The 20,654-nt window shown below is 45.2% G+C and overlaps 1 protein-coding gene across 1 annotated transcript; it reads left to right on the top strand.

The window, feature by feature from the left end:
- Window positions 1-23: 23 nt before the first annotated feature.
- Window positions 24-20,648, top strand: LOC149434807 (beta-1,3-galactosyltransferase 5-like; the record flags this gene model as incomplete). The annotated part of the gene is made up of 3 exons (XM_089663352.1): window positions 24-191; window positions 16,575-17,160; window positions 20,566-20,648. Coding segments are annotated over exons 1-3 (711 nt in total), but the record flags the coding sequence as incomplete, so codon positions are not given.
- Window positions 20,649-20,654: the final 6 nt, after the last annotated feature.

Raw genomic sequence — 20,654 nt, forward strand, 5'->3', positions numbered from 1 at the left:
GCTGTGAGGGATGCACCGTGCATTGTGCTGCTGGCGGGGGGTTTGACGTCGCACTCCGCCTGTCTCCAGGGAGCTGACCGGCCGAATCACCAACAAAAGACTATGACTTTGTCCACAAGACTTGTCAGTGTGAACGTGAGGGTCACTCCATGCGCCTCGCTCCGGCAGACGTGTGTACGAAGCAGAGGATGGTGAGTTGGCTGTGCGGCTCCTCCAAGGACATTGACAAATCTTTGCTGTGAAATGTACCGAGAACATCGATTGTCACCATTATCGGTGAAAGGTCAGCAGATGGGTGTGTGGTGACCAGTGCAGCGGAGGATGTCTCAGGTCATTTTCCTCATGGGCCGTCTGACAAGATCTAGTGCAGGCTTACAGGACCTTTCTGATGCCAAGGAACCCCAGAAATGACGCTTCGGTCTAAGGGAACACCACGAATAATTACTAGATCTACAGATCACAGTGCAATTGTGTGATGACTCGTGGGAAGAATGTCCCTTACATTGGTGATCAGTGGGACGAATGTTCCTTACATTGGGGGTCAGTGGGAAGAATGTCCCTTACATTGGGGGTCAGTGGGACGAATGTCCCTTACATTGGTGATCAGTGGGACGAATGTCCCTTACATTGGTGGTCAGTGGGAAGAATGTTCCTTACATTGGGGGTCAGTGGGAAGAATGTCCCTTACATTGGTGGTCAGTGGGAAGAATGTCCCTTACATTGGTGGTCAGTGGGAAGAATGTCCCTTACATTGGTGGTCGGTGGGAAGAATGTCCCTTACATTGGTGGTCAGTGGGAAGAATGTTCCTTACATTGGTGGTTGGTGGGAAGAATGTCCCTTACATTGGTGATCAGTGGGAAGAATGTCCCTTACATTGGTGATCAGTGAGAAGAATGTCCCTTACATTGGAGGTCAGTGGGAAGAATGTCCCTTACATTGGTGATCAGTGGGACGAATGTTCCTTACATTGGGGGTCAGTGGGAAGAATGTCCCTTACATTGGTGATCAGTGGGACGAATGTTCCTTACATTGGGGGTCAGTAGGAAGAATGTCCCTTACATTGGTGATCAGTGGGACGAATGTTCCTTACATTGGGGGTCAGTGGGAAGAATGTCCCTTACATTGGGGGTCAGTGGGACGAATGTCCCTTACATTGGTGATCAGTGGGACGAATGTCCCTTACATTGGTGGTCAGTGGGAAGAATGTTCCTTACATTGGGGGTCAGTGGGAAGAATGTCCCTTACATTGGTGATCAGTGGGAAGAATGTCCCTTACATTGGTGGTCAGTGGGAAGAATGTCCCTTACATTGGTGGTCGGTGGGAAGAATGTCCCTTACATTGGTGATCAGTGGGAAGAATGTCCCTTACATTGGTGGTTGGTGGGAAGAATGTCCCTTACATTGGTGGTCAGTGGGAAGAATGTTCCTTACATTGGTGGTTGGTGGGAAGAATGTCCCTTACATTGGTGATCAGTGAGAAGAATGCCCCTTACATTGGAGGTCAGTGGGAAGAATGTCCCTTACATTGGTGGTTGGTGGGAAGAATGTCCCTTACATTGGTGATCAGTGAGAAGAATGTCCCTTACATTGGTGGTCAGTGAGAAGAATGCTCCTTACATTGGTGGTCAGTGGGAAGAATGTCCCTTACATTGGTGGTCAGTGGGAAGAATGTCCCTTACATTGGTGGTCAGTGAGAAGAATGTCCCTTACATTGGGGGTCAGTGGGAAGAATGTCCCTTACATTGGTGATCAGTGAGAAGAATGTCCCTTACATTGGGGGTCAGTGGGAAGAATGTCCCTTACATTGGTGGTCAGTGGGAAGAATGTCCCTTACATTGGTGATCAGTGGGAAGAATGTCCCTTACATTGGGGGTCAGTGGGAAGAATGTCCCTTACATTGGTGGTCAGTGGGAAGAATGTCCCTTACATTGGTGGTCAGTGAGAAGAATGTCCCTTACATTGGGGGTCAGTGGGAAGAATGTCCCTTACATTGGAGGTCAGTGGGAAGAATGTCTCTTACATTGGGGGTCAGTGGGAAGAATGTCCCTTACATTGGGGGTCAGTAGGAAAAATGTCCCTTACATTGGGGGTCAGTGGGAAGAATGCCCCTTACATTGGGGGTCAGTGGGAAGAATGCCCCTTACATTGGTGGTGGTCAGTGGGAAGAATGTCCCTTACATTGGGGGTCAGTGGGAAGAATGTCCCTTACATTTGGGGTCAGGGGAGAGAATTTGGTACGAAGATGATCAGTGTCAGTTGTAACTTTTCTGAGGGACAGAAGTTGCTTATTGCTAAAGGACCCCTTAGCAACCTCTGGAGGAACCTTAGGGTGACCTAGTGGATCCACACACTGATGAAGGCCAATCACAGGAAGGGGGTACAGGATTATAGGTAGATCTTTACATATGGGATTCACTGACTAAGTTTCGCTAGTACTAGTTGCAGATGCATTCTTTGTGTTTTGATTGACTTCTACGCAGGGGCGGACTGACAACTCATGGGGCCCCCCGGCAATAGGGGATTGTGGGACCCCTGTGTCCTTGCGCAAATTCAAAAAAGCCTATGAAAAAGGTACAAAGGGCATCTCATGGGGCTCCGTACTGACCCTCAGGCAGTACCCGAGTTTCCATATGGTCAGTCCGCCCCTGCTTCTACGTTCCTCCCGAAATGTGTTGCACTGCCATGCAGAGATGAGCACCGGCACAATTATTATGGAGGAGGAACCCGACCGCATGCATTTTACAATAGCTGGATTTCATTCCATTTTCTAGAAGATATTGTTTTCTCCCCTTTTCACTCCTTTATTACTTTCCAAGGCCACGGATCCCCCTGCAACCTCTTTGCAGCCACTTCACACACGCAGGTACTCCAGCGATGGTTGCATGCCATATTTCAGGGCAGGGTTCCCCAAGGTGACAATAGTGGTGCAGGCTTGCCTAATTAGTGGTGAGATGACCACTTGTAGTCTCCATTCGAGGCCCATGTGACAGGGTGACAACCCCCCCCCCCCCAAAAAAAAGGGAATAATAAAAAAAAAAGTGCCCAAAAGAGGTTCAGGGAAGGTGAGGGATGGAAGGCTCAGAATTGAGGAAGGAGGGGCATGACGGTAGGTGGGCAATGCCAGGAGTGGTCGGAAAACCAGCAGACCTTCCCTTCTGTCCAGCACAGCTGTGCCGCCTCCTGTCCTGCACAGTTGTGCCGCCTCCTGTCCTGCACAGTTGTGCCGCCTCCTGTCCTGCACAGTTGTGCCGCCTCCTGTCCTGCACAGTTGTGCCGCCTCCTGTCCTGCACAGTTGTGCCGCCTCCTGTCCTGCACTGAAATGGCTGAGGGGTTGTTCACACTTGCTTCAACACACATAAAAGTGCCTACTGCCTCAATGTGCTTTTTTGATGAGTTTTTGATGCTTCTGTGATGCTTTGCAAAGCTTTAATGAAGCCCTGTGTGTGTATTTTTTTTTTTATAATTTAAATATTTATTGTTTTTTTCAAATATATAAATTGTACAAACATATTCTTTTAAAACATTGATATTGACACAATTTCAATACCTTTAACATATCTACTTTTCTTCCCCCCACGAACCTCCTGACTAAAAAGAAAAAAACACCCATCACCCCCCCAACCAGCTCCCCACCCCCCCCCTGCTCTGCATTTTCTTGTTTCTTGCTGGAGATCCTCAAAAGAGAAGTAGAAAGTGTAACCATAATTCTTTTTATTAGTCCCCCTTAAACTCTATTTTTAACTTCCTCCCATTTATTCCATCTTACATGATACCTCTCCATCTTCTCTTCATTCATATTATTATTATTTCAGGTACTTATATAGTACCATCAATTTACACAGCACTTTACATATAAATTGTACATTCAGTTCCCACCCCCAAGGAGCTTACAATCTAAGGTCCCTAACTCACATTCATACATACACATACTTGGGACAATTCACCTACCAGCATGTCTTTGGAGTGTGGAAAGAAACCAGAGTACCCGAGGAAACCCACACAGGGAGAACATGCAAACTCCAGGCAGGTGGTGCCTTGGTTGGGATTCGAACCAACGACCCGAGTACTGCCAGGTGGAAGGGCTAACCATTTAGCCACTGTACTGCCCATGGTAAAGTTCCTCCATTTTACATATTTGATCCACCCTGTCAACCAAATCTTTTATTTTTGGCACCTCCTGTCTCCTCCAGAACTTGGGTGTCAGTCCCTTTGCTGCATTCACGTAATACAATACACCAGATTTTTTATATTTTTTGACTGAAAGCTTAGTACTGTGAAGAAGGCAAGTCTCTGGGTCTAATATAATGTCAGCCCCCGTCATTTTCTGAACCAAGTTCACTATTTTCTCCCAACACTCCTGTATTTTCGGACATTCCCACCATATGTGATACATTGTGCCTCTACCTCCACGCCAACACAAAGGTGAATGATCTCCCCTCAATCTGTGTGCCACACTCGGGGTGATATACCGGCTTGCCAAACATTTGTAGTTCATTTCCGCCTCCTTCATATTTACATTTTCATGGATTATTCTGTACATTTTGCTCTGTTTCTCCACATATTACTCCTATATCCCTCTCCCATCTTTCTATATATGGTGGCCTTATATCTGCGTTTATTTTATATATTTTAGAGGTTCCGTGTTTCCCATCCCCCCCATGTGTCTAATAAACACTCAAAGGGATTCCAATCCTCTCTTGTTCTTAGAGGTTTTGGAAGCTTTCCTATAAAGTGGTTTAATTGAAAATACCGCCACTCGTCCATTCTCGTGAAAACTTCTCCCTTTTTTTTCAATTCCTTAAGTGATCCTATTTCCTCCCCCACCATTATATCCCTCAATTGTGCATCTTCCTTCCTAATCCACTTCCCTGTGATACCTTCTTTACCCGGGCGGGAGGGGGGGGGGAACTCTGCAGACCCTAAGGGCATTAACAATCAATTATTATTATACAGGATTTATATAGCGCCAGCAGTGTGCGCAGCACAGTACAATATAAGGGGGGCGGTACAATTACAATACATTTCAGTACAGAAGGAATAGGAGGGCCCGGCTCGTGGAGCTTACAATCTAAAGGAAGGGGGAGGGGATACAAAAGGTGATAGCTGCGGGGGATGATCTGGTGGAGGTGATTCAAGTACAGGTCTTAGGTGGGGGAGGGGTCGGCTTCCCTGAAGAAGTGAGTTTTCAAAGATCACCTAAAAGCAGACAGAGTGGGAGCTGACTGGACATGCTGTGGTAGGGAGTTCCAGAGGATGGGAGAGGATCTGGAGAAGTCCTGGAGGCGAGCGTGGGAGGAGGTGATGAGGGAGCTAGAGAGGAGGATATCATGGGAGGAGCGGAGTGGGCGATTTGGTTGGTATCTGTGGATGAGGTTGGTGATATAGCTAGGGGCAGTGTTGTGGATGGCTTTGTAAGCTGTGGTTAGTATTTTGAATTTATACGTTGGGTTAGTGGGAGCCAGAGAAGGGATTGGCAGAGAGGGGCAGCAGTCGCTGATCGGTCGGTAAGGTGTATGAGTCTAGCGGCAGTCGCTGATCGGTTGGTAAGGTGTATGAGTCTAGCGCCAGTCACTGATCGGTCGGTAAGGTGTATGAGTCTAGCGGCAGTCACTGATCGGTTGGTAAGGTGGATGAGTCTAGCAGCAGTCGCTGATTGGTTGGTAAGGTGTATGAGTCTAGCAGCAGTCGCTGATTGGTTGGTAAGGTGTATGAGTCTAGCGGCAGTTACTGATCGGTTGGTAAGGTGTATGAGTCTAGCAGCAGTCGCTGATCGGTTGGTAAGGTGTATGAGTCTAGCGGCAGTCGCTGATCGGTCAGTAAGGTGGATGAGTCTAGCGGCAGTCGCTGATCGGTTGGTAAGGTGTATGAGTCTAGCGGCAGTCACTGATCGGCCAGTAAGGTGGATGAGTCTAGCGGCAGTCACTGATAGGTTGGTAAGGTGTATGAGTCTAGTAGCAGTCACTGATCGGTCGGTAAGGTGTATGAATCTAGCAGCAGTCGCTGATCGGTTGGTAAGGTGTATGAGTCTAGCAGCAGTCGCTGATCGGTTGGTAAGGTGTATGAGTCTAGCAGCAGTCGCTGATCGGTCGGTAAGGTGTATGAGTCTAGCGGCAGTCGCTGATCGGTTGGTAAGGTGGATGAATCTAGCGGCAGTCGCTGATCGGTCGGTAAGGTGTATGAGTCTAGCGGCAGTCGCTGATCGGTTGGTAAGGTGTATGAGTCTAGCGGCAGTCACTGATCGGTCGGTAAGGTGTATGAGTCTAGCAGCAGTCGCTGATCGGTCGGTAAGGTGGATGAGTCTAGCGGCAGTCGCTAATCGGTCGGTAAGGTGTATGAGTCTAGCGGCAGTCGCTGATCGGTCGGTAAGGTGTATGAGTCTAGCAGCAGTCGCTGATCGGTCAGTAAGGTGGATGAGTCTAGCGGCAGTCGCTGATCGGTTGGTAAGGTGTATGAGTCTAGCGGCAGTCACTGATCGGCCAGTAAAGTGGATGAGTCTAGCGGCAGTCACTGATAGGTTGGTAAGGTGTATGAGTCTAGTAGCAGTCACTGATCGGTCGGTAAGGTGTATGAATCTAGCAGCAGTCGCTGATCGGTTGGTAAGGTGTATGAGTCTAGCAGCAGTCGCTGATCGGTTGGTAAGGTGTATGAGTCTAGCGGCAGTCGCTGATTGGTCAGTAAGGTGGATGAGTCTAGCGGCAGTCGCTGATCGGTTGGTAAGGTGTATGAGTCTAGCGGCAGTCACTGATCGGCCAGTAAGGTGGATGAGTCTAGCGGCAGTCACTGATAGGTTGGTAAGGTGTATGAGTCTAGTAGCAGTCACTGATCGGTCGGTAAGGTGTATGAATCTAGCAGCAGTCGCTGATCAGTTGGTAAGGTGTATGAGTCTAGCAGCAGTCGCTGATCGGTCAGTAAGGTGGATGAGTCTAGCGGCAGTCGCTGATCGGTTGGTAAGGTGTATGAGTCTAGTAGCAGTCACTGATCGGTCGGTAAGGTGTATGAATCTAGCAGCAGTCGCTGATCGGTTGGTAAGGTGTATGAGTCTAGCAGCAGTCGCTGATCGGTTGGTAAGGTGTATGAGTCTAGCAGCAGTCGCTGATCGGTCGGTAAGGTGTATGAGTCTAGCGGCAGTCGCTGATCGGTTGGTAAGGTGGATGAATCTAGCGGCAGTCGCTGATCGGTCGGTAAGGTGTATGAGTCTAGCGGCAGTCGCTGATCGGTTGGTAAGGTGTATGAGTCTAGCGGCAGTCACTGATCGGTCGGTAAGGTGTATGAGTCTAGCAGCAGTCGCTGATCGGTCGGTAAGGTGGATGAGTCTAGCGGCAGTCGCTAATCGGTCGGTAAGGTGTATGAGTCTAGCGGCAGTCGCTGATCGGTCGGTAAGGTGTATGAGTCTAGCAGCAGTCGCTGATCGGTCAGTAAGGTGGATGAGTCTAGCGGCAGTCGCTGATCGGTTGGTAAGGTGTATGAGTCTAGCGGCAGTCACTGATCGGCCAGTAAAGTGGATGAGTCTAGCGGCAGTCACTGATAGGTTGGTAAGGTGTATGAGTCTAGTAGCAGTCACTGATCGGTCGGTAAGGTGTATGAATCTAGCAGCAGTCGCTGATCGGTTGGTAAGGTGTATGAGTCTAGCAGCAGTCGCTGATCGGTTGGTAAGGTGTATGAGTCTAGCGGCAGTCGCTGATTGGTCAGTAAGGTGGATGAGTCTAGCGGCAGTCGCTGATCGGTTGGTAAGGTGTATGAGTCTAGCGGCAGTCACTGATCGGCCAGTAAGGTGGATGAGTCTAGCGGCAGTCACTGATAGGTTGGTAAGGTGTATGAGTCTAGTAGCAGTCACTGATCGGTCGGTAAGGTGTATGAATCTAGCAGCAGTCGCTGATCGGTTGGTAAGGTGTATGAGTCTAGCAGCAGTCGCTGATCGGCCAGTAAGGTGTATGAGTCTAGCGGCAGTCGCTGATCGGTCGGTAAGGTGTATGAGTCTAGCGGCAGTCGCTGATCGGTTGGTAAGGTGGATGAATCTAGCGGCAGTCGCTGATCGGTCGGTAAGGTGTATGAGTCTAGCGGCAGTCGCTGATCAGTTGGTATGGTGTATGAGTCTAGCGGCAGTCACTGATCGGTCGGTAAGGTGTATGAGTCTAGCAGCAGTCGCTGATCGGTCGGTAAGGTGGATGAGTCTAGCGGCAGTCGCTAATTGGTCGGTAAGGTGTATGAGTCTAGCGGCAGTCGCTGATCGGTCGGTAAGGTGTATGAGTCTAGCAGCAGTCGCTGATCGGTCGGTAAGGTGTATGAGTCTAGCGGCAGTCGCTGATCGGTCGGTAAGGTGTATGAGTCTAGCAGCAGTCGCTGATCGGTTGGTAAGGTGTATGAGTCTAGCAGCAGTCGCTGATCGGTTGGTAAGGTGTATGAGTCTAGCAGCAGTCGCTGATCGGTCGGTAAGGTGTATGAGTCTAGCAGAAGCATTCATAATAGACCGAAGGGGGGATAGCCTGTGTAACGGTAGACCAGTGAGGAGGGAGTTGCAGTAATCGAGGCGGGATATAACCAAGGCATGGATGAGTTGTTTTGTGGTGTCATTGGTCAGGAAGGGGTGGATTTTGGAAATGTTCCGGAGGTTGAGGCGGCAGGATTTAGCCAGTGAGTGGATGTGGGGCCCAAAGGAGAGGTCAGAGTCCAGGATTACGCCCTGCACCCTGGCATGAGGGGAAGGACCAATGGTTGTGCTGTTGATCGTAATGGTAAAGTCGTGAGTGGGGGATCGGGGGGAGGATGAATTTAATTCCCATCCCTTCTGTCTGTCCAATACATCCCAAACTCTCAAAACATTTAATGAGCACGAACTTGTACCATCTGCTAATCCTCGATATTGTGTGGGCAACCATTCTGCTTAGATTGGTTTCACTTAACCACTTCCAGTCCGGACACTTTCCCCCCCTTCCTGACCAGGGCAATTTTCAGCTTTTAGCGCTATCACACTTTGAATGACAATTACGCGGTCATGCAACACTGTACCCAAATGAATTTTTTACCATTTTTTGAGACAGATAAAGCCTTATTTTGGTGGTATTTATTCACCACTGGGATTTTTATTTTTTTTGCTATGTAAATGAAATGTCCAAAAATTTTGAAAAAAAGTGTTTTTTTATAAAATTTTGCAAATAAATAATATTTCATCATAAATCTTAGCCAAAATTTATTCCGTTATATTTTTAGTAAAAAAAAAAAATCCAAATTAGTTTATAACCAAAAATTATAATTTTTAAACATTTTTTTTTTACATTTTTATTTTATTTTTTTATATTATTATTATTATTTTTTTTTTTACATACTGTCACCCTAGCAGTACAGTGTCACCATGGTGACACTGTACTACTTGTGGGGGGTGATGAAGATTTTTTTTTTTTTTTTTTTTTTTTTTACACTGATTGCTTTTACACCCATATAGGATGTAAAAGCAATCATTTCTCCTTCTCTCTGTCTGCATTCTTGCACTCATTGAGAAGTACTGAGTGAGCTGTGATTGGTCACAGCTTGTCACATGGTACAAGGCTTTTGTGAATAGCCTTGTACCATGTCACCTCTGTGATCATTCACAGATTTCACACGTAGTAAGCAATGATGTCACAAGTGACATCTTGCTTACTACTTTGCATGTGATCACTGATTGGCCAATCAGTGATCACATGATCGGAACCTCGTACAGAGGTCCCGTCCGACGATCGGTGTTTCACTGTGTCCGGAGGACACAGCGGGCACTGGATCGCGGTGCTGCGCACTCCCAGGGAGCGCGCACAAGCAGGGTGCGGGGAGGCCGTTTATATACACCGGCCAGTCGGGAAGTGGTTAATATATATTCAATCCCAGTCCGCCTTTCTCATTATTTCTACATAAAATTTCATGGCTTATTCTTGGTTTTTTATTCCTCCAAATATATCTTGTTATCATTTTTTTTAATTATTCTGAAGTATACTTCTGGTAATTTAATTGGTATCATTTGAAATTTATATAAAATTTTTAGAACAATCACCATTTTTATCAGTTTTATACAACCTATCCATGACGGGGTTCCCCCTCCTAATTTCCTTAGTTCACCCTTGATCTCATTTAACAATGGCCCTGTGTGTGTTGATTTTCTATTTGTTGTAAAGGGACCCAGTATAACTCCAGCACCCAGTACCCCGGCTCAGCAGATCCCCAGCTCATTAGAAACCCCTTTCAGCAGATCCCTAGTTTTTTTGTGCCTTCATTTAGCATATTCCCCTGGTCAGTAGTCCTCCACCCCCGCTTTGCTGATTCCCCACTTAGTAATAACCCCCAGCTCTGCAGATCCCCTACTCAGTAGTAACTCCTAGCTCTGCCGATCCCCTACTCAGTAGTAACTCCCAGCTCTGCTAACCCCTGTTAAGTAGTAACCCCCAGCTCTGCTGATTCCCCACTTAGTAGTATACCCCAAGTCTGCTGATCCCCTGCTCAGTAGTAGCTCTCAGCTCTGCCAACTCTCGTTCAATAGTTACCCCCAGCTTTGCTGATTCCCCACTCAGTAGTAACTCTGCTAACCCTCCATTCAGTTGTATACCCCAAGTCTGCTGATCCCCTGCTCAGTAGTAGCTCTCAGCTCTGCAAACCCCCGTTCAATAGTTACCCCCAGCTTTGCTGATTCCCCACTCAGTAGTAACTCTACTAACCCCCATTCAGTACTATACCCCAAGTCTGCTGATCTCCTGCTCAGTAGTAGTCCCAAGCTCTGCTAAACCTCCTATTTAGTAGTAAACCCCAGCGCTGCTACCTCTGTGCAGTAGTAACCACCAGCTTTCCTAATCCCTGTTCACTAGTAACCCCCAACCTACTCTGCTGATCCCCCCTCAGTAGTAGCCCCCAGCTCTGCTGATCCCGAACTCATAGTAACCCCCAGCTTTACTGATCCCCCGCTCAGTAGTAACCCCCAGCTCTGCTGATCCCGCACTCATAGTAAACCCAGCTCTGCTGATCCCCCGCTCAGTACTAACCCCCAGCTCTGCTGATCCCCTGCTCAGTAGTAACCCCCAACTCTGCTTATCCCCAATTCAGTAGTAATCCCCAGCTCATCTGATCCCCTACTCAGTAGTAACCCCCAGCTCTGCTGATCCCCAGCTCATCTGATCCCCTGCTCAGTAGTAACCCTAGCTCTGCTGATCCCCTACTAAGTAGTATCCCCCAGCTCATCTGATCCCCTACTCAGTAGTAACCCCCAGCTCTGCTGATCCCCAGCTCATCTGATCCCACACTCAGTAGAAACCCCCAGGTCTGCTGATCCCCCACTCAGTAGAACCCCCCCCCCCAGCTCTGCTGATCCTCAATCCAGTAGTAGCCTTCAGCTCTTCTGATCCACTGGTTTTCTGATCCTCCTCTTTCTGGTCCCTGCTCACCTCCCATTATATTGCTCCCATAGGTGACATCTGCTGGTTTCTCCTGCTCCGGTCCCCCAGCTTTGCTAATCTTCTGCCGCTCAGTCCTCTTTGCACCCCGCTCACCTTCCTGGTGCTCCACGCTGCACACCAGACGTGACGTCTGCACCAGACACTTTCAGAGTATATACATATGAACCGGGAGTGACTGCAGATATCTTTCCAATTCTCTTGCTGGTTTTCCAATGCATCCTGGGAAATCTCATACCTGCAATGCCTTTCAATGGTGGGAATGCTGAGCTTCTTGTCCAACTGTTGCTGACTGGGCTGCAGTGGGACATGCTGCTTGTCCTCCACCACAGGAGCTGGCAGCGACCTCACCAGGAGATGAACGGAGCCAAGGCAATCTCATGTATGGTCCAGGGGGAGGGGGAAGAGGAGGTAGCCGGCGGCGCCCCTCTCAATGTGGTGCCCGAGGCAGATGTCCCCCCTGCCCCCAGTTTCAGCCCTGGTCAGGTCTGTACAATGTACAGACCTGGCAGCGAAAGGGTTAAAAAGCATGTCAAATGCAACATTTTGAAGCAAGTGTAAATGCTCTCTTACTCTGATTTCACTGCACACTGTGAGCCTCTCGCAATGTACATTGGAAGCTGCAGTAAGTCAGACAGAGCTCTGCCTCATTTCCTGGCTGGAGGACATCCAGCATCATCTAGCGCTTTCCTCCCCAGCCTGATTGTCCCTGACCCTCCGGCTCATTTCTTATGTCCACCTCCTCTCCCCACCCCCTCAACGCCACTATTTACATTCATTTATTGATTCAAAATCCAAGAACCAAGTGACCTTTACTCTGCATATCAGCTGGAGGAACCTTTCCCCTCTTCTCCCCTTAGCTCTTGTTTTTCAAATAATTTGTATTTTTTTCTTTTTTACTTTTAATATTTCTTTTTTACATTTTTTATTGTTGTGTTTGTTATTTTTTTCAGTTTCACATAAAAAAGAAATGTGCAAAATTATAAAATAAAATTAGAATTTTTAACATTAGAAATACTTTAAAAAACGTCAGCTGAGTTTTCAGGACACATTTCTCATATCCAGCTTCTTTCCCCCCGGCCACCGCTCCCACTGCTGCTATGTCATTTACATGTAAAGCTGACCTTTACTCTGCATATGACAACTGTTAATACAACCTTACACCCGTCTCCTCTTAGCTATCATTTTTCTGCTGTTATTTTTATTTCTTTTGTTTTATTATTAAGAATGTTTGTATTTTCCTTTGTTTTGTTTATTAGCAATTATTTTTCTGCTATTTTATTTTTGAGTCTTCTGTTTCTGTTGTTTTTTTATTACTATGTGTTTTATTTTAATTTGTTTTTGTTTTGGTATTTTTTTTTAGTGCCACATTAAAAAATGGGCAAAATTATTAAAATTAGAATTTTTTTTATATAACAGATACTTTCAAAAAAACTTAAAATGAGTTTTCAGGACACATTTTTTATACCCAACTCCTATCCCATCCTATACTATTTTTTTTTTTGGTGCCACATTAAAAAATGGGCAAAATTGTACAATAATATTAGGATTTTTTTTTTATATAGCAGATACTTTCAAAAAAACTTCAGATGAGTTTTCAGGACACATTTCTTATATCCAACTCCTATCTCATGCACCTGCTCCCTCCACCAATATTTTATTCATATATGGGTCAGATATGTGACCTTTAATCTGTATATGATCGGTAAAGAAACCTTACCCCCTTCTCTTAGTCATTATTTTTCAACTGATTTTTTTTAATTGTAAATTTTCAAAAAAAATTTCATTCAAGTTATTTATGTTTGTTTTTCACTGATAAAAAAAGTGTCAAATTTTAAAGTATATTATAAAATATTATTTATATATATATATATATATATATATATATATATATATATATATATATATATACAGTGCCTTGAAAAACTATTCATACCCCTTGAAATGTCCCCCATGTTGTCATGTTGCAATGTATCCCCCCCTCCCCCTGAAAAGTCCCCCATGTTGTCATGTTACAATGTATCCCCCCCCCATGTTGTCACGTTACAATGTATTTATTGGGATTGGATATGATGGACCGACACAAAGTGGCACATAATTGTGAAGTGGAAGGAAAATGAGAAATGGTTTCCAACATTTGTGACCAATAAATCTGTGAAAAGTGTGGCGGCATTTGTATTCAGCCCCCCGGAGTCAATACTTTGTAGGACCCCCTTTGGCTGCAATTCCAGCTGCAAGTCTTTTTGGGGATGTCTCTTTGCACATCTAGAGAGGGACATTTCTGCCTGTTCTTTGCAGAATAGCTCAAGCTGTCAGATTGGATGGAGAGCGTCTGTGACCAGCAATTTTCAGGTCTGGCCACAGATTCTCCATTGGATTTGGGTCTGGACTGTGATTGGGCCATTCTAACACATGAAGATGCTTTGATCTGAACCATTCTATTGTAGCGCTGGCTGGATGTTTCGGGTCGTTGTCCTGCTGGAAGGGGAACCTCCGCCCCGGTCTCAGGTCGTTTGCAGACTCTTAAGAGGTTTTCTTCTAAGATTGCCCTGTATTTGGCTCCATCCATCTTCCCATCAACTCTGACCAGCTTCCCTGTCCCTGCTGAAAAAAAGCATCCCCACAACATGATGCTGCCACCACCAGGTTTCACAGTGGTGTGTTCAGTGTTAGTTTTCTGCCACACATAGCATTTTGCTTTAAAGTTCAATGTTGGTCTCCTCTGACAAGAGCACCTTCTTCCACATGTTTGTTGTGTCCCCCACATGGCTTCTCGCAAACTGCAAATGGGACTTCTTATGGCTTTCTTTCAAGAATGGATTTCTTCTTGCCAGGGATTGGAACCCTGGTGGTGAGCCAGGTCTTCTCACCCAATGTCAGTACCTGGCCTCAAAAATGTTCTTTTGGTTGATTGGACACAAATTCACACAGACACACTCCATAATTACACTAGGTAACATTCCCAGAAGAGTGGAGCCAACACCATATAGAAATGGTGTGGAGGAACTCGAGTGTCCTTCACAGAACCCTGCCCTCAATCCTACTGAACACCTTTGGGATGAATTGAAACCCTGGTGGTGAGCCAGGCCTGCTCACCCAATGTCAGTACCTGACCTCACAAATGTTCTTTTGGCTGATTGGACACAAATTCCCAAAGACACACTCCATAATTACATTAGGTAGCTTTCCCAATAGAGTGGAGCCAACTCCATATAGACATGGTGTGGAGGAACTCGAGTGTTCTGCACAGAGCCTTAACCTCAATTCTAATGAACACCTTTGGGATGAATTGGAAAACTGATTGTAAGCCAGTATAAGCACCTGACATTACAAATGAGTTGAAATCCCCACAGATACCATCTACAATCTTGAGGAAGGTCTTCCCAACTTCCCAGAAGAATGGAGGATGTTATAGCTTCAAGCGAGGGCAACTTTTTATTAATGACCATGGTTTTGGAATATGATGTTCAACTTATATAGGTATGATGGTGAGGTCTAAGTAGTGTTATATATTTGCCTAACTAAAAAAACCTGAAAATAATATTTTTAAACATTTGAGTAATACACGGCTCAAAAAAATGAAAGGAAGACTTTTTAATCAGAGTCTAGCATCAAGTCAATGAAACTCCTGGGATATTTATCTGGTCAGGTAAGTAGCAGAGGGGGTAGTTAATCAGTTTCAGCTGCTTTGGTGTTAATGAAATTAACAACATGTGCACTAGATGGGGAACAATGAGATGACCCCCAAAACAGGAATTGCTTTAGAGGCGACCCTACAGAGATTGCAGAGGCAGTCCAACTCCTCTAGGATGGCACATCATTACGTGCCATTGCCAGAAGGTTTGCTGTGTCTCCCAGTCTCCGAGCATGGAGGAGATTCCAGGAGACAGGCAGTTCCTCTAGGAGAGCTGGACAGGGCCATAGAAGGTCCTTAATCTATCAGCAGGACATCAGCAGGACAGGTATCTGCTCCTTTCTGGTGGAGGAGATGGAAGGTGGAACAGGATGAGCATTGCCAGAGCCCTACAAAATGACCTCCAGCAGGCCACTGGTGTGAATGTCTCTGACCAAACAATCAGAAACAGACTTCATGAAGGTGGCCTGAGGGCCTGACGTCCTCTAGTGGGCCCTGTGCTCACTGCCCAGCACCATAGAGCTGGATTGGCATTTGCCATTGAACACCAGAATTGGCAGGTCCACCACTGGCACCCTGTGCTTTTCACAGATGAGAGCAGGTTCACCCTGAGCACATGTGACAAACGTGAAAGGGTCTGGAGAAGCCGTGGAGAACATTCTGCTGCCTGTAACATGGTTCACCATGACCGTTTTGGTGGTGGGTCGGTGATGGTCTGGGGAGGCTTATCCATGGAGGGAGGCACAGAACTCTACAGGCTATACAATGGCACCCTGTCTGCCATTAAGTATCGGGATCAAATCCTTGGACCCATTGTCAGACCCTATGCTGGTGCAGTGGGTCCTGGGTTCCTCCTGGTGCATGACAATGCCCGGCCTCATGTGGCGAGAGTATGCAGGCAGTTCCTGGAGGATGAAGGAATGGATACCATTGAATGGCCCCCATGCTTGACTGACCTAAATCCAATAGAACATCTCTGGGATGTCATGTTTCGATCCATCCAACGCCGCCAGGTTACACCTCAGACTCTCCAGGAGCTCAGTGATGCCCTGGTCCAGATCTGGGAGGAAATCCCCCAGGACATCATCCATCATCTCATTAGGAGCCTCCCCCGACGTTGTCAGGCATACATACAAGCATGTGGGGGCCATACAGACTACTGAGGACCATTCTGAGTTGAAATTTCAGCAAAATGGACTAGCATCATTTTTTCACTTTTATTTTCGGGGTGTCTTTAAATTCAGTTCTCTGTAGGTAGATAGTTTTCATTTCCATCAAACGATGTGGTGTCCTTACATTCCTAACACATTACCCAGTGCATATCAGTATAGATATCCAGCAGGAGATGTTTCCCCATTGAGATCTGATGTGCTTTCAAAGTGTTCCTTTCATTTTTTTGAGCCGTGTATAAGCAAAAACACTCTACAATCAGGAGATGGTTTAGATGAAGATCTTGCTTTTTGGGGTTCTTCCTGTGGACATCTCATTTAACATTGTCTCCTCTTTTTTCATGTGTGTCCTGCTGTCCAGCGGCTGGTCAGATGGAGGTTGATCCTAGCGGCGATCCTGACATCCATGGTCCTAACAGTTATGATCCAGTCCTTCATGAAGGAAGAGCCCTGCCTGGAGCTGCAGGAGATCCTGAATCATATTGTAGCCAAAAACAGCGCCACCCCAGTTCTCCGAGAATCAGCATCTTTATACCACCGCAACAATAACTTTTTCTTGGATCTGTCTAAATACTCACTGCAGTACCCAGCTCTTCAGGGGTATCGCTGTCAAACCTTTATAGATCTTCCTGGATATTGCCGGACACCAGATCCTCTGATCATCTTGGCGGTGAAATCTCACCCAGCATCCCCTGAGAGGAGAAGCATCTTACGTCACACCTGGGCTCAGGAGAGGAGGATTCTGGAATACAGGTTCCTCCCTGTTTTCCTCCTTGCCAACTCTGGCCGTCGGGTGGAGATGGAGAGACTGGTGGAGGAAGCCGCATTTTATGGTGACATTGTACTGTGGGACTTCATGGAGAGCCACCATAACTTATCCCTGAAAGAACACTGCTTCCTGGAGTGGCTGCATCACCGATGTCCAGAGGCCAAGTACATACTTAAAGGTAAAACCGGGTCCCTCAATTAAAGGACCATTCCACCCAAAAAGTGATATTTTAATTAAAGCTGAAGACATTAGGCTCAGACAGGTTCCCTTCCGTGGTTTGTGTCCACCTTGGATGTTACTCCAGTTGAATTCTCCCTGAAGATGAAAAAATTGGTTCCTTAAAGAGAAACTTCAGTCTCCTTTAGTTTTGGTCCCACTGCCCCTTCACTGACGCCATCTTGCCCCTACTACCCCTTCACTGATGCCATCTTGCCCACTGCCCCTTCACTGGTGCATGCACAGAAGTGTCTCTGCTACATCTGTGTATGTGGGGAATTCTCCACGCATGCACATGCCCAGCTTTGGGATTTCCAAACCAGCCTGGTCTTCGCACATGTGCAGGGAAACCACGTGTGCGCAGAAGTGCTGTAGTGCTGGGACCCATAGCCCGTGGCACACCACATACAGAAATCAGGGAGGATGAATGTCGCTCTTGCGTAGGCATAGAAATAAATACAATACGTGCTACGTTGCCGCACAGAAACGCCATCTAAAATGTGAGAGAGAGGGAGGAGGCAGGGGAAAACAAATTTGTAGTACGTGTGAAGGCCCACTTTAAAGACTCAATTACATTTGTGCATCACATTCACGTGTTAACATGCGTTGTGATAAGGCAGCCCGTTGCTGCGACATGTGAGCGATCGGCTCTGGACGCAGGCAGTCTGGGTCTACGACCAATCGCTTGCTTGAGCAATTGCATGTAAGTGGGCGCAATTAGTTGCGGGAACCATCAGCCTCCCTTTGCTCTCAATGGGGCTGCCTCTGCCCAACCCTAAAAAAAAGGTAACAAACAAAATAAAATTAAAAAATATATACTGCTAAGTGTTAATAAAAAAAATCATCAATCAGTCAAGAGGAGTAAGGAAAGAGGGAATGAAATAGGACTGATAAAGGCAAACTAAGGGTTAATGAATGGTTACATAGGAACACATTTTATTTCATTTTATTTTTTTTTACCTTTTCCGATTGCTTGATTTATCATGATATGCAGATTATAGATCATCCCTTTGATTTGTAGATAAATGAAACCGAGCACATAGAAAAAAAATCAATGTGATGTCGAATGATCAATGTTTATAAACAATGTTACTTTGTGTCTATCTCCCGTCTGATCGATGTTTTAAACAATGTTGCTTTGTATCTCTCTATCTCCCAACTGATCGATGTTTATAAACAATGTTACTTTGTATCTCTCTATCTCCCATCTGATCGATGTTTATAAACAATGTTGCTTTGTATCTCTCTATCTCCCGACTGATCAGCATTTATAAACAATGTTACTTTGTATCTCTCTATCTCCCGTCTGATCAATGTTTGTAAACAATGTTACTTTGTATCTCTCTATCTCCCGTCTGATCAATGTTTATAAACAATGTTACTTTGTATCTCTCTATCTCCCATCTGATCAGTGTTTATAAACAATGTTACTTTGTATCTCTATCTCCCATCTGATCGATGTTTATAAACAATGTTACTTTGTATCTCTCTGTCTCCCATCTGATCAATGTTTATAAACAATGTTACTTTGTATCTCTCTATCTCCCGTCTGATCAATGTTTATAAACAATGTTACTTTGTATCTCTCTATCTCCCGTCTGATCAATGTTTATAAACAATGTTACTTTGTATCTCTCTATCTCCCATCTGATCAGTGTTTATAAACAATGTTACTTTGTATCTCTATCTCCCATCTGATCGATGTTTATAAACAATGTTACTTTGTATCTCTCTATCTCCCGACTGATCGATGTTTATAAACAATGTTACTTTGTATCTCTCTATCTCCCGTCTGATCGATGTTTATAAACAATGTTACTTTGTATCTCTCTATCTCCCGTCTGATCGATGTTTATAAACAATGTTACTTTGTATCTCTCTATCTCCCGACTGATCGATGTTTAGAAACAATGTTACTTTGTATCTCTCTATCTCCCATCTGATCAATGTTTATAAACAATGTTGCTTTGTATCTCTCTATCTCCCGACTGATCAGCATTTATAAACAATGTTACTTTGTATCTCTCCATCTCCCGTCTGATCAATGTTTATAAACAATGTTACTTTGTATCTCTCTATCTCCCATCTGATCAATGTTTATAAACAATGTTGCTTTGTATCCCTCTATCTCCCGTCTGATTGATGTTTATAAGCAATGTTACTTTGTATCTCTCTCTCCTTTCTGTACAATGTTACTTTGTATCTCTCTATCTCCCAACTGATCGATGTTTAGAAACAATGTTACTTTGTATCTCTATTTCCCGTCTGATCAATGTTTATAAACAATGTTACTTTGTATCTCTCTATCTCCCGTCTGATCAATGTTTATAAACAATGTTACTTTGTATCTCTCCATCTCCCGTCTGCTCGATGTTTATAAACAATGTTACTTTGTATCTATCTCCCGTCTGATCGATGTTTATAAACAATGTTACTTTGTATCTCTCCATCTCCCGTCTGCTCGATGTTTATAAACAATGTTACTTTGTATCTCTCCATCTCCCGTCTGATCGATGTTTATGAACAATGTTACTTTGTATCTCTCTATCTCCCGTCTGATCGATGTTTATGAACAATGTTACTTTGTATCTCTCTACCTCCTGTCTGATCGATGTTTATAAACAATGTTACTTTGTATCTCTCCATCTCCTGTCTGATCGATGTTTATAAACAATGTTACTTTGTATCTCTCCATCTCCCGTCTGATCGATGTTTATAAACAATGTTACTTTGTATCTCTCCATCTCCTGTCTGATCGATGTTTATAAACAATGTTACTTTGTATCTCTCTATCCCCCGTCTGATCGATGTTTATGAACAATGTTACTTTGTATCTCTCCATCTCCCGTCTGATCGATGTTTATGAACAATGTTACTTTGTATCTCTCTACCTCCTGTCTGAACACTGTTTATTAACAATGTGTCAGACGGTCTGTTTTTTGTCAGTGACATTTTCTGTCAGCCATTGATGAGGTAAGTGGCAGAGGGGCATACTACACATGCCACGTGTGGAATGATAAGGTGTATTAAACACATTTTGTACAATAAAGTTTTTTCAGACACGTGTAGTATGCCCAGTTTCCCCAACTAGTTATACATTATTGTTAGAGATGAGCGAAGTATTCAAAAATTTGATTCGGCTGATAATTTATTGTCAACGTTTTCCAGTTATGTCAAAATAGAAACATGTAAATGAAAGTCACTGGCCAACAACAGCTTCTAATAAACCTCTGTAAGGGCTGGTGATTGCCTTCATCCATTTGATTGCTTTGGTGATTGGAGGTCTGTTGATTGAGAATTTCTGTGTGTGACCAGAATGAACTAAACAGTTCTTTTCATCTCTACCCAAATGTTTCCTCCATGACAGCTGACGATGATGAGTTTGTGAACCCCCACGCTTTGGCGTCCTACATCTCCACCGCCGTCAAGAAGTTTCCTCTCCAAGTCCATGGATTC

This window comes from Staurois parvus, unplaced genomic scaffold (assembly GCF_062004578.1).
Source record: "Staurois parvus isolate SC_StPar_1 unplaced genomic scaffold, SC_StPar_1.0 ptg001672l, whole genome shotgun sequence".
NCBI lineage: Eukaryota > Metazoa > Chordata > Amphibia > Anura > Ranidae > Staurois > Staurois parvus.